This window comes from Hypomesus nipponensis, chromosome 21 (assembly GCF_054491055.1).
Source record: "Hypomesus nipponensis isolate SF chromosome 21, ASM5449105v1, whole genome shotgun sequence".
Taxonomy (NCBI): Eukaryota; Metazoa; Chordata; class Actinopteri; order Osmeriformes; family Osmeridae; genus Hypomesus; species Hypomesus nipponensis.
This window is the reverse complement of record NC_140381.1, coordinates 7416083-7434513: the sequence shown is the minus strand read 5'-3', so window position 1 is coordinate 7434513 and position 18431 is coordinate 7416083. Positions and strand designations below refer to the sequence as shown.

The 18431-nt window shown below is 53.5% G+C and overlaps 1 protein-coding gene across 2 annotated transcripts in view; it reads right to left on the bottom strand.

Annotated features, from left to right (window-relative positions):
• rhbdl3 (rhomboid, veinlet-like 3 (Drosophila)) overlaps positions 1–17823 on the bottom strand; it is a 37207-nt gene extending 19384 nt beyond the window's left edge. The window contains exons 1-3 of one of the 2 annotated variants that reach the window (XM_084686060.1): positions 16737–17823; positions 15881–16487; positions 15401–15424 (exon numbers count right to left, since the gene is read on the bottom strand). In XM_084686060.1, coding sequence (XP_084542186.1) covers positions 15401–15424; positions 15881–16000 — 144 coding nt within the window. In that variant the 5' untranslated portion in view covers positions 16001–16487; positions 16737–17823. The remainder of the gene's footprint in view (positions 1–15400; positions 15425–15880; positions 16488–16736) is intronic. The other variant, XM_084686061.1, reaches the window with a different exon arrangement.
• Positions 17824–18431: the final 608 nt, after the last annotated feature.

Sequence of the window (18431 nt, the reverse complement as noted above, 5' to 3'; positions counted from 1 at the left end):
CCCGCCCCAGCCTGAACGCCTTAGCCTACATTCAGACGCCCATCTGTGTGTGTGCGTCACTCTCTCCTATTTTCTCTATGACTCTCTCTCACACACACACACACACACACACCATTTCTCACTCGCTCGATCGCTCAGTCACACGTTCTCACCAAACACACCCGCAAACATTCCCTCGCTAACTTTGCTCCCTCGCACACGCAGTACCTTGTTGACACATACTTTCTCGACGCACACACACATTCCCACACACGCTCCCAGGATGCAGTCTTCACAGTGGAGTGCACACCCTCTGCAGTCACCAGGCGCACAGGCAAGGCGCTCGGGGGGGGAGACCCCCCTCCCCCTCTTCACAATGGGCACCGAACTGCAATTTCATGCAAGGTTTCCTCGATCTCTTTTCCCCCCCAATTAGGCCCTATTTCCCCTTCCCTGAACTAAGGACTTCCTGATGAGATGGCCAGGTTGAAGATGAGAGCGAGACAGGCTATCGGCCATCGGTCGTTCGGTCACATCTGCTTTTTTTCCAGAGGGAAATCCAGCCTGTTTTCATGCACCCACGCAGAGCGAGACCGTGTGACCGTCCGGGGGACGTTTGATTTCACTCTCTTCTGCTGACCGCAGGGATTGTTATGGGTAGAAACCAGGAGCTGTGTGAACCGAATCAAACAGCTTGAGACGGCCATCGCTTCCTGGATTCTTTGTGTAGTAGCCTGGTCTGAGGGGGCCCGCTTAAGACAAAGGCATCTATTTCACACACACACACACATTGATCCCATGATAATGGTGCACACAGGCTTTCAGTGGGAACGCCTTCATAGCTTAGTTTTAAGGTTAAGGAGAAGGGGGAGAGGGAGAGAGAGAGAGGGAGAGGGAAAGAGAGAGCGAGAGAGGGAGAGAGGGAGGGAGAGGGCGAGGAGGAGGGAGGGAGGGGTTCATTACAAGGTTCCATCCGAAGCCCACATTTCCATACTGCTGCACACGAGGAAGCTTGAGTCAGCCAAGAGAGTCAAGAGGACTCATCTAGCAGGACTGCAGCAACACAACACTCGCAACACAACACTCACAACCCCCAAGATCAGAAGGGAAACAAATCCCCCTTTTTTTTTACGTGTTAAAAAAAGACGTGTTCATCACGGAGGTAATCCAGCTCGTCTAACTACCAGGGGTGACTGAGTGTGCACCTGAGGGCGTCTGAACAAACAGGTCTGTCCGACCGTGACGGGATGGCTTTCGTGACTCCCCCCCCAACCCCACAACCACCCCCGGAACCCTTCCACTCTCTGAAAGGGGACTTCTCCTTGGTGATCCACCCCTCATTCCTCTCCTCCCCTCCTTGGCATCCGCGATTCGACAGCAAACGAGACGACATCGCATCGCAGCCATGCTCGTTCGCCCGGCTGGTTCGGGTGAAGGAGAGGGGGCAAGGAAGCCCCTCTACCCCCCCCCCCTCCTCCCCCTGCAATTCTCTACAAGGTAGCGCCGACCTTTGACCCCGAGTCGCTCGAGTCACCATGCAGACATCCAAGGGCGGCGGGGTCTTCACCGGATGGGTGAGCGCCAACATTCTCCAGCTAATTGGTTTTAACCTCCAACCCTCCTCTCTCTCTCTGAACCGCTACATTCTGCATCCCAGCAAAACTTGGGTTACTTTTACACAAAAAAAAATGGCGATACTGGCCCTGGAATTTGGTATTTCTTTTTTAAAACAGCAAGTCACATCTAACAGCACAGACACGTGCCGGCTCCTCTGTGACACCAACGGGTCTGAGCGGTAACGAGCGCAACGGGGTCCGTCGGCACGGTAACATGCGTGACATGAGATGATTGTGGTTGGGGGGAGGGGGGTGCCGGAGCCCCTCAGACAAGACGAGGGAGGGAAGCTGTGTGCTGGGGGGGTTCTGAAAGATCCAGCATGGTGACATTGACGGACGCTGTTGAAGGCAGAGGGGGGGAGGGACATTTTTGTATGGGGCTACTTCACGGTTTGGATGGTGACCATGCAGTGTCACCGACGTCTACGAAGGTCGTCTGTCGCGCGCGCGCACACACACACACACACACACACCATCCCACACACTCCATACAATTTGCATGATGGTTTCACGCATCGGGTGGCTCACCATGCAATCCCCCCTCAACCACCCACGCTCTGACATACAGACTGGGTCGATCTGTCGCCTTCTGCTCTCTGACTACATGCTAACGATACGAGTACCACCCCATCACTATACCTCTACACTCTATACACACACACACACACCATCGGCTCATCGTTCCCATAGTTGTCCTCACACCAGTCATTTACTAATTGGGCAGCTGTAGGATTGGTTAGCGCTTGAACCCAGGCTGTCAGGTCACACAGGAGAGTAACTCTCTCTCGTGTCGATCTGCGGGCGTGTTCATTGGTCTATTGACTGAGCCCATCCTCGTTAATGAAGATTGAGCAGGGCCAGGGTAGCTGTCCTGTAGGGTCGTGGAGGTCAACTCCTCAAATGCGCACACACACACACACACAAAATACACACATACAGATACACTCAAAACAATGAATCACAGACACTGTCGCACACTCTCGCGCGGACGCACACACAAGGAGGAAGTGCTTCCCTGACAAAGTCCAATTAGTGGGTCTAATTAAAAGCTACTATTACTGGGGGACGTGCTCGTTTCTCTCTCTGCTAATTACACGGGAAGACGAGAGCGTGTCAGGCCCGGTTCACTGGCCCTCGCGTGCAACACCCTCTTAAACACCCCGGCACACACAGACTCTCGCACACACACACGGGAGAACACACACACCTTCCTCTCGTCCCCTGAGCGATTTGTACAAAAGCGGTTGTGTCTCCTCAACAGGCATGGGTGTGTGCGGACGGCGGGATGGTGCGCCGCGGGGGAAAGTGAGCGGAGGGCATTCCAGTGGCACACAGCTCACACACTGGCTGCCCATCAGATCACTGACTGGAGTCATGAAGAGGTCTGTCCTGGCTTCAGACTTAGCTGGGCAGTCGTGGTGGGGGGGGGGGGGGTGAGCTGGCACCCTCTGATTTGACAGCTGGGAAGTGGTCTGGAACACATACACGGGGGGACACACGCGCCACACACACAGACAGACACACACACAGACAGACACACACACAGACAGACACACACACAGACAGACACACACACACACAGACACACACACAGACAGACACACACACACACAGACAGACACACACACACACAGACACACACAGACAGACACACACAGACAGACACACACACACACAGACACACACACAGACAGACACACACACACACAGACAGACACACACACACACAGACACACACAGACAGACACACACAGACAGACACACACACACACAGACACACACACAGACAGACACACACACACACAGACAGACACACACACACACAGACACACACAGACAGACACACACAGACAGACACACACACACACAGACACACACACAGACAGACACACACACACACAGACAGACACACACACACACACACACGCACTCACTCACATCGGCTTTCTCATGCTAATTCAGTAGTTCAAATCCACGACCTTGACACCAGTGAGGAGCCTGTCCAGGGAGAGATATAGGATGGATCTCCCTCTCTCCCTCTCTCCCCCTCTCCCCCTCTCCCCCTCTCCCCCTCTCCCTCTCTCCCTCTCTCCCCCTCTCCCCCTCTCCCTCTCTCCCTCTCTCCCTCTCTCCCTCTCTCCCTCTCTCCCTTTGTGTCCACATCAATATCGCAAGCTGCAGCTGAGAAAACACAAACGTTATCTCTCCCACACCACAGGTCAGCACCAGGAGCGAGGACTTACCAGGGTTGTCTCTTCCGGCTTGAATCGCGGCACGGCGAACCCCCTGTTCCAGGTCGTCAAGGCGACCGGGTTCAGCTGGAGTGCGGGGCAGCAGCTTGGGAGCGGGCTGGAGGGTCGCCCAAACGGACGGGGGAGGGAGCTCAGGAACCGCCGAGGGTGAAAGGTCAAAGGGTCGTAACCTCCGACTGATGTCTGACACGCCCCGCAGACAAGACGGAGCGACAGCAGGGGTTAGGGAAGGGGGGGGGGGGGCATCAGCATTCCCCTTAATCTGTAATCCCTCTCAGCCGGGAGTTCTGACTCTAATCCATCCAAAACACGACCTCACAAACCGTCTGGGGTGATGGGAACAGATGAGCAATGGATCCCCACCTCCAGGCCCAGGTTAAAAGACGGTTTTTCGGAGAAGACACGCTGCTTTGAATGGGACTCGGGGACGAAGGGATGCAGGCGGGGGGGGCTTGAAGCGGACCAGGTGGTGAACGGTGTGAGAACGTTCACCCGGAACGATCCGAGAGTGCTGCTTGGCGAGTCCGGGCACAGGTGGGCCGGCGTGAACAAAGAATCTGGACACGGAAGGACGACTACAGAGAAGGCTTTCAGCCCGCCCGCGTTTTGGACCCGCAGGTACTTCCTGTTCACTGGTGCAGAACTGTAGCACACAAGGGGCGCAATTTGAGACTACACGTGAGGCTGACGGCTCGTTTCTCCCCCCCCCCCCCATTGTGATGGACTTACACGAAGGGAGAGGGAGGGTTTCCGGTTGAAAGGCTTTTAAGAGCTGTCAGCAGACTCCATTCGATGTTTGGGTCCTGTCGGACCTGTCAGAGCCGAGCACCAAAGGAAGGGGATGGGGGAGGGTGTGCCTGTGGGCACAGCGCTGCTGCAATCCTTCAATCGGGGAAAATTACACTGCTAAAATCAAGCACGTCAGTCATCGACTTTTATCAGAAAGTCGTTTGTCTGGGGCGACGGAGCCGAACTTTGCACTTGCCTCTGCTGGGAATAGCCAGGCAGACCGTATCGATGGGCTGCCCTGTCTGGATGATCGACAGACGAGTGGCGGAGTCGGGAAGCGAGGCGGGGCGACAGGGGGGGGGGAACCGTGATGAGACACGGTCGCGGGGTCGTTAATTACCCAGACAACATCTCTCATCTCTCCCCCCCCCCCAAAAAAAAACCCTCCCCCGGTAAAAGGTCACCGTCTGGCTCTGTTCGAGATGGTTTCGGCATGCGTGTCACGGCCTGGCGGGCGAGCGGCCCACGCCGCCGGTGAGATCGATGACTAATGCTCTGACGGGACGTCTATTAGCCTGAGAAATGCCACGCCGAGGTCCGTGAACGCAGAAGCCAGCCCACACTCGCAGCAGGCGCCAGACCCCCGAGACGAAAACAGCACGGGGGAAACGAAGGGACTGGATTTAAGAGAGGGAGAACCAGATGGAGCGATGGAGGGAGGGTTCAGAGAGAAGGAGGGAGGTGGATCGAGAAGGAGGGAGGGAATGACGGAAAGGTGGAGAGATGGATGGAAGGTGCTGACGGAGAGAGGGAAGAAGGGAAGTAGGTAAAGAGGGTTCAGTAATGTGTTGTTAAGGGAGACGGGGTGAGAAAAGAGGAGGCGATGAGTGACTGGGTCTCTGTGCGACGCCTCCCCCTGAGCTCCAGAACCCGAGGGGATGGGGGAGACCTTCATAAAGAAAGAGGGAGGGAGGGAGGGAGGGAGGGAGGGAGGGAGGGAGGGAGGGAGGGAGGGAGGGAGGGAGGGAGGGAGGGAGGGAGGGAGGGAGGGAGGGAGGGAGGGAGGGAGGGAGGGAGGGAGGGAGGGAGGGAGGGAGGGAGGGGGTGGAGTGAGGAGAAATACAGTGTGGTAGTGTTGTTTGGTCAACCTAATTGGTAGCTAAAGAGGGTGTGTGTATGAGAGAGAGAGAGAGAGAGGTAGGGGGAGTGAGAGAGAGAATGACAGGCAGTCCCTGCTATACACATCCTTCTCTCTACCCTTGGATGGGAAGTGAAAAGAAAACAGATTAGCAGCCTCGAGTGATTGCTTTCTCACCGGAGGAAAACTCCCTCCCCCTCTTCGCCGACAGACCCGCTCGTTCCCCCCCCCCCCCGCCTCTGGTTTCCACAAACAGCGTCGACGCGGCTCCAGAATCTACCCTCGGCTTGTTCCCTGAGCACAAATGATGTTTTTTCCAAATCGTGTTCCTTGTAGCACGGGCAGGTGTATGTGTGTGTGTGGGGGGGGGGGGGGAGAGACACAGGAGTGAGGAAAAGGGAGCTCTGGTCATTCCCACCGTCCAGCATCCCATCTGAATGGGTCCTGGACGGTGGTGTTTCCGGGGTGTTCCCTGTCACAACGCCGGTGCTTCACCGCCGCCGAGGCCGCTGAGCGACGCTCGCGCCCCCGACTCATCGTTGTCGGAGCGAGCCACGCCTCGCAGGCCCCTCGTTCATCACGCTTGCCGCTTCCCCGCCGCAAATTAGCCTGTCGCCGCCGCCGCGCACTCCCTTGCCTCGACCGTGGCAGGTTACCAAGCAACGGGAGCATGTGATGATGTCATTAAAAGGGACAGGTACGGCTCGATCAGTACAGACGGGGGAGGGGGGGGGGGGGGGGGTCGGACGGACGGACGGACGGACGGATTTCAACGGGGCTTTCTGGTGTTACCATGGATACCAGGTCACGTCATCCCATAATAAGTCGAGCCTGGAAGGAAACACAATTGAACAAGTCATACCCTTACCTTGACCAATCCATAAAATAAGGTCGGGGGAAACGCATGACATTCTCTGACCCCAGAGGGCTTTCAATCTGAGGACGCTGTTGAGGCCCCTGCTGCACAGCCCACAGTCACTAAGCAACCAACAAACAGAAAGACATTCAGCAGCCACATCTGGATTTCAAAAACCTGGATCCCAAACCGGAGCCAGTCCATCACCGGACTCCGAAGAAGGCTACATGGATCCATCAATAATCAGGAACGAAGCGTCTCAAACCCACTCCTTCTCATACATACAGTATCTAACACACACACACACAGTATCTGACACACACATGCCGCATGCCCACACACACACAAACGCAGTCGCACACACACACACCCAGACACACAGGTGCACACACACACACAGTTCAGCCACATTCTTCCTCCAGTCTGAGGGCTTCAAACAACATCTCCCAGCTTCCTCTGTGCCTGCAGCCCTGCGCTGCACAAAGAAGTGATAAAGAAGTGTCATGGAGGGGGGAGGGGAGGTGATGATGTCGCCAGGGGCTTTGACCAATGCTGCATCGGGAGCACTGGCAAACACGAGGAGTTTGACTGGAGCATTTATCATGGGAGAGAGCTGTAATGAACTGCTGTCTGAGCGTGTGTTGGTTTAGTCACAGGGGTGCCGGTTGGCTGGTTGAGTCTCTAGGCTGCGGGGAGAACAGTTGGAGGAGAGGGCTACATGCTGAGGTTAGACAGGATAGAGAACAGAGAGGTGGGGGGAGAGAGAGGTACGGGGGAGAGAAAGAGGTAGGGGGAGAGACAGGTAGGGGAGACAGAGACAGAGACAGAGAGACAGAGAGAGAGAGAGAGAGAGAGAGAGAGAGAGAGAGAGAGAGAGAGAGAGAGAGACAGAGACAGAGAGAGAGAGAGAGAGAGAGAGAGAGAGAGAGAGAGAGAGAGAGAGAGAGAGAGAGAGAGAGAGAGAGAGAGAGAGAGAGAGAGAGAGAGAGAGAGAGAGAGAGATCAAAAGAAGCACCGTGTTGCCCCCGGGGCGGAGACAGTGGTGATGTGGGGAATCCATGCTGAGATCTGGCGGCCCGCATTGCGCTCCCCTAGCAAGTGTGCAAATAAACACCCCCCATGGCGGGTTACAAAAACCAGCACACGCAAGGGGAAGCACCCACACACACACACACACCCCAAACACTTGAGAAAGCCTGAGAAATCTTTACGCAGGAGATAAATCGCACAGAATGTACGCTGAATGCAACTAGACACAATGCACATTGTCTTTGCCAAACACACACACACACACACACAAAAGAGTAGAGGAGGAGAAAGGCGAGGTGATGGAGTGTCCATGTCGCCCAGGCATGGGGCACGGTCAGGTCAGCGTCGAGACAAAACAACGAGGCCCTAACCTCCTTCCCAGAAACAACCACATTACAGAATGTCACTCCCCCCCCCCCCACTCCCCCTCCCCCCCCCCCCCCCCACACACACACGCACACACACTCCTTCCACATAAAACAACCTTTTACAAGGGCCATCATTTAGGAGCCTCGGGGGTGAGACGAGGGGACAAAAAGAAGTGAGAAACATTTGTCGCTCACGGGGGGCGGGCTGCTGCTGGCTGTCTCTGTCCCCCATTCACGGTCCCTCTTTCTGGGGCTCGCCCTACGGTGACCCTGCCTCTCCTGGAGGGGGGGGCGGGGGGCTGGGTCCTTTCACCCAGGAGATTTATGGTCTTTGATGGAGGGGAAATGGACCCAGGGCCGGGGTGCCCAAGAGGGGGGCCTGATTTAATTTCTGCAAATCTCTGGACAGAGGGCCGGGATTGATATTGGAAGGGAGGGGGTCGAATGCTGCCTGAGATATTTTCAAGGCTGACATCTGGGGCGGGGTGGAACCCTTCAGCTGTCGGCGGGACTCAACACCACCCGCCCCCCTTCAGGCGGCTCCGGGGGAGGTTCCCAACGCACCCCGAGCACTGTAAGCGGACGGTGGGGGGAGTCGACCCCGTCTGCGTTCCCCTCGGCGTTCGGGGTTCCCTACGGGCGCCCCCTCCTTCTCTCCCGCATCACAAAGGCATCCTAGGTCTCTCCGTGCTGTTCCGTTGTCGCCGTGCGACCTGCCAATCACCCTGCTTTAATAATCCTATTTCCATAATCCTAAAGGGTCAGGAACCATACACAACACCACCTCCATCCCACCGAGGGCCCCGCGGTCGAGAGAAACTTCTAGAACCGAGTCTTCAGCGGAGATGGGTGGATATTCCCCTCTGAGACTCTAACAGAGATATAATGATGTAGTACAGCTGTCGGCGAGCAACATGAACTGTATCGCCTTGGCCAATCTGCTTCCACCGAAACCCCAAGAAACCCCGTAGGAGTCCGAGAAACGATCAAGATGGCCGTTATTCCCGTGCCCAAAAAAAAGATCTTACTTTAACCACTGAAACATTTTAAAGAGAGTCGGTATTTCAAAGACGGGGGCTATTTCACACTCCCATATCCCCACCAGACGTATACTGAGGAGCCCTCCAGCATCAGCCAGTCGGTTCATTACATTACATATAGTCATTTAGCAGACGCTCTTATCCAGAGCGACTTACAGTATGTACAGGGACATTCTCCCGAGGCAAGTAGGGTGAAGTGCCTTGCCCCAAGGACACAACATCCTTTTGCACGGCCGGGAATCGAACCAGCAAACCTTCTGATTAATAGCCCGATTCCCTTACCGCTCAGCCACCTGACCCCTTGTTCCTCAAAGAAGAAGGAAGCCTATTCTGATGATTCTAGCCACAGGTTAAAAAAAAACTGCAAAGAGGGTGTCTATAATCCTCACTTTGGCAGGCCTTCCACAAGAGGCGAGCATGCAAATCATCCTGACACTTCGAAGGAAACACCTTGACAGGCTCCTTAATGAGGGTGCCACAAATCACGCCCTTCGCGTCAACCAGACAAGAACGGTTCGATGGGGAGGGGCCTTCGCGGGTGTTCAGCCAGGCCTAGATGGAACACCCTGACGCAGGCAAGGGAACAGACACTCAGCGAATTCTGCCGGTTGGTTCCGCAGCGATGCCATGTAAGACGAGCCATGAGCCAGACTGACAGCTAAGCACCGTCACTCACCTTGGGCACCCTAGGAGGCCGCGGGGTGGCCATGATGACGGCACAAAAAAAAAAAGGGGCTTCCAGCATAATCGGGCATCGACAACAACAATTCCCCTCTGCATAGTCTAAAGCAGAATTTCTGTCGAACAGGGCAATAGGTAACGTCCCTACCAGTACAGTGCATGTTCAGCAACCTCACAACTCAAACTGCATAGGGGAGTTCTCAGTTTTTTCCTGCGGAGTGTAAATTGATTTCTCACGTGCTACACGAAGGTGTGAAAACGGCGGCGTGGAAGTGCATGAGTGAGGTCTCTGAAATCATTGTGTTGTGCCAGCCGCCCAACTCTGCAAAACAGCAACACTGAAGCAGAATACGGAAGGCACGGGAGAGGGAAATGAGATTGCGCTCTCCGTCCGAACTTCGCAATAATCTCGGCTTTGTGCGGGGGGCCGCGCGAACAGCGCTGAAGTTAATTACCTTCGAAAATAGCGCGGCTCTGCCTTTATTTAATCTAAACTGCAGATGCACTTACTTCAACGGCTCTCTCCAGGGAGGAGGGATACAAGAAGACATTGGTGGTGGTGAGGTTTCAAACAGACACACCTCTTCACAGTCTGCCACACGCGCAGTTAGAGCACACTGCGGCGATTCACAGTGGCGAATGAATCCCGCATGGCTTTCTGTGCAACTTCGGCAAAGGCTGCGACATCGGCAGAGGTTTTGTGGGGGTTTTCCCTCAATGGACCATCTGTTTGACCATAAAGACTAAACTGTGCTTCATCGGAGAAGCTGGACTGGAGAGTTTGACTCGCCGAGCTGTAACCGGTTCTGTTATAGTGTGAGTGAGTGAGTGAGTGAGTGAGTGAGTGACGTCTGGGCAGACACACACACACACAGGTGTATTGTCCACCAGTCCACCTGCCAGGCTTCAGGATGAACCTGTAAGGCCAGTGGAGCCGGAATAGGTGTGTGTGTGTTTTATCATCTTCTCCAGCATTTCAGAGACGTTTGCAATAATCAAACCTAAAAAAGGAGAAGAAAATGAGCAACAGACTCATACAAAAGCCATGCCCCCCCCCCCTCCGACGTACACACAAAAATGCACAGAAGAGGTCCTTTCCAGACAGAGAGAAAGAGGAAGAGAGACACAGAGACAAAGTGAGAGAGAGAGAGAGAGAGAGACAGAGAGAGAGAGAGAGAGAGAGAGAGAGAGAGAGAGAGACAGAGAGAGTTAAACTCCCACATCAGCCTGGTTGTAACCATAACCTGTGGGAAGGTATCCCAGTTTCAGCCGTGAGGAGTGAATGGACTGGGCCAGCTTTGATCGCCGTGGACCTGAATGACGAGCTGAAACAGGAGGCCGGAAGCTGTCGAATGTCTGCCGCTCTCAGGCCAAGCTCAGTCTTGATCGCTATGTCAAGGAGCACGCTAAGAGTTGCGCCCTGGCGTTCACGAGAGGCTATGCTGGACACGTTCAACGGCTTAGAAGCCACACACACACACACACACAGAGAGAAGCTCACACTCTTTTGGGTGTGCGCGCAGGAGAATGAGGGTGGTGGGTTGGAGAGGAAAGTTAGACTGCTCGTCAGTGAGCGCGTGCTATCTTTAGGAAGTATAATGTACTTTATACTGTATAATACGTGCTTTCCTGTTATGTAAGCTGAGAGTAAGATCAGACCTTGCGGTCACACTGACACGAGGGCCTGAACTGGCAGCTGGTGGGTGTACGCACACGCACACACACACACACACACACACACACACACACACACACACACACACACACACACACACTCCCAAGAGTGCCGCAGACTGGCATCGATTCAACTGGGCTGACCCCTCCGAACGGATTAACATATCAAAGCCAGACGCGCTGAAACATATGTAAGCGCTTGCATAAACAACAGACACACACCCAAAAATAACAGACAGAACAAGAAGAGAAAAAAAAAATGCAGAGACGAAAAACAATAAGCGCCCAACCGCAGCACATTCCACGTGCAGGAGGGGGCGCGATTCCTTCAGCCGGCTCCTCCACATCTCCTTCCCCTCTCCGGCAATCTCCGTCTGCTTCCTTTACGAGTCAACACACACGGCAGCCAATTACCACGTGCCAGGCGCCAAATCTTCCCCCTTTGCATCGGCAGATCGACAACGCGGGGGGGGGGGGGGCCTTGACGTATGGCCGGGGCTGTTTTCACACTCTTGTCGACTGGAGCTCTTCCTTTCATGATGGAAAGCTATTTAGGGGCTGTGGCGAGACGCCAGAGCAGAAAGATGCCCACTGATTATGTTTCTCAACGAGGAAACTTAAAGGCGCACTCCGTGTATATTTATTTTTTGAGGACAGGAAACAAGGTTGTTGAATAGTTAGCCCCCCCCCCCCCCAGCTCAAATGGGGCTTGTATGCTAAAAGATCTTGGGATATCGAGTGCCCATTAGCCGCAAAGGCCATTGTGCCAGGAGGGGGCTTCGTGAAGAGAGGGCCGTGAGGCGAGGGTCGTGTCAAAGGGGGGATGCATGGTGCACACATAGGGAGCCTGTCGCTCCCCTAGCCTCCTCATTGGCTTAACCAATGAGGTGCCAAGTCACCCGTCTCCTCGACCACTCACGGTGGAGTGCCATTCCAAAGGGGCGGCGGCGCTGAGAGGGCGGCAGCTGTGCCACGGCAGGGCCGGCTGCCTCCGAGACAAAAGGGAGACCGGAGAGGCCGGCTGGCCGCCCCTCTGCTCCGGCGTCGGCAGCTCCTCTCTCTCTCTCTCGTTAACGAGCTCGCCGAGGCGTCACATGTTGCCTCCAGGAACAGGTGGGCTGTGGAGCAACCAGCCAGACACCCGCCCCCCTTCCCCACCGCTTCGTCTCGATTGGCTGTTGAGGGGAGAACGAATAGCATGCGATTGTAAATCGCCGCGCCGTCAAGCGGCGACGAGAACCGCCGTGCAGAGGGTGTGACCCCGCGTCAGTGTTTTCGCCGTGACTGACCGGATCAATAGGCCACAGCCGACGAGGAGCTAAACAAATAAATTAGCGAAGGAAAGTCCTAATCCCTTGCTTGCGGTAGGCCCCCCGTAATAGGATTGCAGTTGGAACTACTGTATGCGTACAGCGTGCGCCCATGTGAACGTTCGAATCGCCTGACTCGAGACGCGTGCCCTGTGGCATGTTGGCCGGTCAATCCGGGTGGTGGGGGGGGGGGGCGTTACACCACGGTAGGATGTCAACACAATGGGTGCAGTGTGTCAGCACACACACACATAACCGCTCCGTAAAAGGATCAAAGTGGAGGTGTGGTGTGCAGGTATTGGGTGGCAATCGGTCGACGAAAGGTCATCGTTTTTTGGATACGATCCTCACTGTGGGCAGGCCCATTCACGCACACGACATGCTTTTTGCTTTTACCCAGCATGTCCATCATTGAAACCCAAATATCCATAAAGTCCAGTGGCAGCTAACATAGCCCATCGCTACCATTTGAATTACCAGCGGAAGGATTCATGTTTGACCCGCAGGGCGAAAACCAGAGCCTCAGTGTGTGCGAGTGTGTGTGTGTGTGTGTGTGTTTTGTCTCCTATAACCGTCTAGCTGGTGCTTTGTCTCAATATGTCACTCACCCCCAACACCTGAGAACCACAGGCTTCTTCTCCTGCCGACCAATGACTCAGGCAAAGTGAAGTAAGACAAGGAATATCCTGTATAGCCTTTCTAATGCGGCCTTTTACATCGTGCTGAAAAGAAACCCAATACAAAATCTCCTGGGTCACCTTCCACGCGAAGGAGAAAATCCATCAGCTAGTCTGTCTCCTGAACAGATAGAAATAGCAAGCTCTCATTAAAGTACTTTGCATGCTTAATTTCTCCAATTTTGTCCAAAAATAATGTCGACTTTTCTTTTGAGCCGGCGTTGAGTCGAGTGCGGTGGGGGGAGGGAGATCCCCTTACTGAGCGGGATGCATTTTGTTGAAGGATCCAGGCAATTATCTTTGATTAGACTAGTGGGCCTGTCCTCGAGTAGAACTGGGTGTCATGCAGCTGCCATTCTCTCGATGGGATGTCTGCTTCGTTAGGTCTATATGTGTGTGTGTAGCCGTGTTCATGCATGCATGGATGGGACACTGCGTGTGTGTGTGTGTGTGTTGTATGTGCGTGTAAGCGTGTTCAGTCATCCAGTAACGTGTGTTTAAAGAGACAGACACAAATGAAAAGCGTTTGAGGTTTATGATCTGTCTGCTCTGGGGGGGGAGAAGCACTTCCACTGCAACCGAATCCTCTCCTGAGACAGAGAAGACAGCGGACCAGAACACAGAGCCCAGGCACACTGCACCTTGATTGAAGCAGCGCTCCCGGAGGGAGGCAGCACACACATGGGCGTAACAAGCAGCACCAGATAGGCAGCCTGTGCTCCGAAATGACACAGCAGGGTTGCCAGATTTGTTATCCCCCCCCCCCTTTCCCACCCCTTCGTATTTCCAACCGCAACCGTTCTAAATCAATTTCCAACGAAGGCATCTCTTCCGTGAAATTGAGGAAGACGTCTATCTTAAGGTGAGCAATGCGATGGCGTCATATCACTGAGCCTTTTTACTTTGGAAGTAAAACTTTGTTGCCCGGTTTTGTCCTCGAAACTCCTCATTTCGGGTCAAAGCTCCATCATTTCTCTTCCACGGTCTCCACTGTGGGGACCCTGGAGGTCACCCCCATCCAGTGTTTGACAAATGGAGCAGGTCATTCAGGGGTGGCAGGGGGGGAGAGAATAAAAGAGTGAAAGGGGTGTTTGTGGCTGCCAGACCGGCCAACGACCTCACCATTTGGAAAGAACAACAGCCCCCCCCCCACCCCCCTTGTCTGAAGGCCACTTGAGGAAATTCAAAGCAGTGCCGCACGCATAAAAGCAGCGGACTGAGAGGCCCACTTAATGCCTGACCACAATGAGTATGTCCCCCCCACACTGTCCCATAATCCCCTGGGTCCCCCCCACCCAACCCTCGGTTACCCCTGGTCTCCCTCGAGTCTGAAAAAGCAAGTCTGACACGAGCCTGACTTGCCTCTGCCCCCCCCCCCCCCCACACACACACCTCTATCCCCTTCCCTAACCACCACACACACACACACCCACACTCTCCCCCTCCCTAGCTCCACGCTACTAAAAAGCCTTCGCCCGCCCTTCCATGCAGTAGGGAGTAGGGCTGAGTGGGGGGCCTGGGGTCCAGGCAGGCAGGTGCTGGGGCAGCCCCAGAGAGCGTGTGGTGGTGGAGGGGGGGGCTCCGATTGCCGTCTGGCAGCCCCCACCGGCTGGCATGTCGGCCCCTCTGCTTTCTCCCCTATAGCAGCTCCCTTGACGGGAGGCGGGTGGGGCGGGCGGGCGGATAGGATGGTGATTGTAACTGGGATTATGTATCGCTCTAATTGCATTTGCACGGGTCAGTGTCAGGGGCAACAGTGCCAGAACCTGCTCTCTCCTTCCTTCTCACTCACTCCACAGGAACAACCGAAGGCCGCGCTCTCCCCTCACCTCAAAAAAGTTTGAACTTTCTCGCAAGGGTGGGAACTGAGGCTCACTTGTTACCGAACACAGTCTGGCAACCGTCACTCCCAGCATTAGTTATTAAACCACTTCACAACACAAAACGAGAGTCGTTAACTCGCCCCTTTCACACAGCGATGACAACCTCCGCACGTTAGACTCACAAGCGCACATGCAAAATGGGTCGTGTGGGGACGGTAGAGTACATACCTTGTCAAACAGAGACTTCCATTGCTGGGACAGGGAAAGAGAAACAGAGGGAGGGAAGGCGTGAGAGAGAGAACGAGAGAGTGCTCTCAAGAAAGACGACTATAGAGAAAGGTGCCACTTATAGGCACAGCTGGATGGGAGATGAGCAGATGCCATGTGTGGGCCGTCATTACCTGAATGAATCTATAGTAATCATGCACCGCAAGCATCAATTATACATCAGCCAAGCAATATGGAACAGCTAGTTGTCTGGAGGTGCATATCATGGACACATGGGGTCAATTCCCTTTTTGAGCAGGTCAGTCACGGATCCATGCAAGGCAAGACATGTGTAACGGAAAGCAAACAGTAAATCTATAAAGCTACATATATGAAGACGTGAAGCAAAAGCAAATATAACCCAAATGGCTGAGCCGCAGAAAGACAAAACGAAAACGGATAGAAGGATGACAGGAGAGATGAGATCCAGATTGTTCTTACGTCTTCGGGGGCGACTGGAAGGACGTCGGTACTTTCCAACACCTCGATCTCTTCTCCCTCCGCGTTTGCCGCCACCGCAGGAGAGGAGTTCACCGGCACGTCCCGAGCCTTGTTCGGCATCGTAGGGCTGCCCCTCTCAATCCACGAAGCGAAGAAATTATATCCAAATCGAAAACGACTCGTAAATATCCATTATCGGCTCTTACAGCCAATGTTCGACCATATCCATACTCCCTAAATGTCAATATAGCCTAACCTTAATGTTAGCAGCCTGTTATTCACACTGATCTTTAGTCCAACGTCATTAGCCTGTCTAACTAACTATAAAGAGACTAAGAGCAACAAAAATGCATAGGTCTTCTTGCGATCCGGAAAATGGAGAAAGTTGAGTGCCAAGTGAATGATGCCAAGCGTCCGTCGAGTGCGCATCAGCGTCTCTCAACTACATTGATGGAGAAACGAAGTTCTCATTTTCCATACAGTCCACGAACAATCCTATAGCCTACTCTTGTGCCTGTCCGTGACAACTAAACACCAGTGTTGGGCACTCGCCTGTTGTCACAAGAACAGCCTGGAGTCCAAGTTTCTACACTTGTCCTAGTCTTACCTGAAAATTAAACGCATTGTAAGAACATTGTCTTTTAGAAAAATTACCATAACTTCATACAAACCCAATGTAGTATCATAGGCTACTACATAAGTCGTAGTATACAATAGCGTAACACTTGCCAGGCTCCATCAGCGATACAATGTCCTATATAGACTAGATATAACACTAGCCTGTGTTTATATTTGTGGTCGTGGACCATGGGAAAGTCATTCAAGTGTACATTTTCGGTGCGTCATTGTAGCCTACCGCTCCGTTGTTCACCGCATCGCCGCTCGGCCAGCTGCCCAACTACACTGTTTCTCAGCAGCCTCGGGGAACACACCGACTCCGCGGAGTTGGAGAGCATCCAGGAGGCACTCGGACAGAGCTCGAGCTATAACCGGCTGCTGGCTTCGGCTCTGTTCCACTGCCGCATGCGAGCCTCCGGGCGCAGAGAGAGAAAGAGAGAGAGAGACAGAGATATGGGGCTTTATTTGGACGCAAGATGAGAACACCACCCACTCACATCAACTGAAGGTCTCGAGGAACCCCTGTTCTCCCGTCACCAGCTGGCTCTTGCTTAGGGGTTCGTGCGTTCACATGAAGACAGCAAGGCGCGCGTGTGACTCAAAAGGGTGAGCTTGGCCTTAACGTGAATTCAAAAACGAAATCGATATAACATTCTGTCAGTTGCATAACTAAAGCATCATTTTGACGGACTTAAGTGTTGCTAATCCATTCATCCACAGAGCACCATCCACAAAAGACAAACGAAATACTCATCTTCAAAGCAAACAATACACGCAAAGACATACTGTATTGGGTTCCTAGACTATACATTTATATTGAAATCAACAAATTCAGCCTGTAACTGGATTGTGCTAGTGAAAAATACCCCTCAGTCTGTAAATTCCAGGTTAGTTGAACGGCCATAAACACTACCCTTCAGGTCTGGCGTAACAATCAGCCAAATGACGGTACCTCACCCAGCCATTAGACCACCAAACACTTCAAACAAACCAAGTCTTGAAGTTCCAGTGGCCTATGGGGAACCAGGCTTGTGTGTAGGTTTGTTCTACCAGACTAAATATCACTACTTCTGAGTACATGGCATTGCCATGGAAACAATATATGGACATGTGTTATTTTTAACATCTGACAGCTTCACAGGACTTTTACATGTTTTGATAACGACAGTATTCCAAGGTTCGCCACTGAAATACTATCGTGCATTTCTCAACCGACATCGAATAACAATCAAAAAAGGTTCCCCTTCAACTCTGCCCTTTCCACTTTCAGCTGTGGTTCAACTGGCACAACGAGAAGAGTTTCCAATGACACAGCTTGGCTCAGTTCAGCTTCATCCTATATTTCTCTTGGTTGTTGACTTCTACAGTCTATGCATCACCGTCCTAGCCCTTCTGAGAAGTCAGACATCAAGGGAGGTCATCAAGGCAGTCGCTGACTCAAAAGGAGACACCTTCGACACCATCGCCAGAAAGCCCGTCACACTTTTGGCCGCGGTGAGAGAGGGAGAGGAGAGTGGATCGTCCAATTAAAAGGAAAAACTGCCAACCGACAGTGCATTTCACACAATCCAACTTTCACAGGTCAGCCGCTGGTGTTGGGTTTGAAAGGGCGACACAGCCAGCAGAACTAGAGAGAGAATACCCCGACATCACACCTGCACTGCGCAGGAGTCGCTAGCAACTCTGGATAACATACCGAGGGGAGGGAGGATTAGCTGGTGGGCAGGTAGGGCACTGATGACCTGTCTCTCTCATACACACAGGAGCGCCATATAGGGGGGGAAAGTTAGGACAATTCCAAGGGCCCCTGACTGAGAGGGGCCCTAAAAAATAGAAAAACTAATAGAAAAAAAAAAAATAATAATAATAATAATCCATGTGGCCCAACATTCCTGGCGGCGCCCCTGCACACACACACACATACGGAAGCATT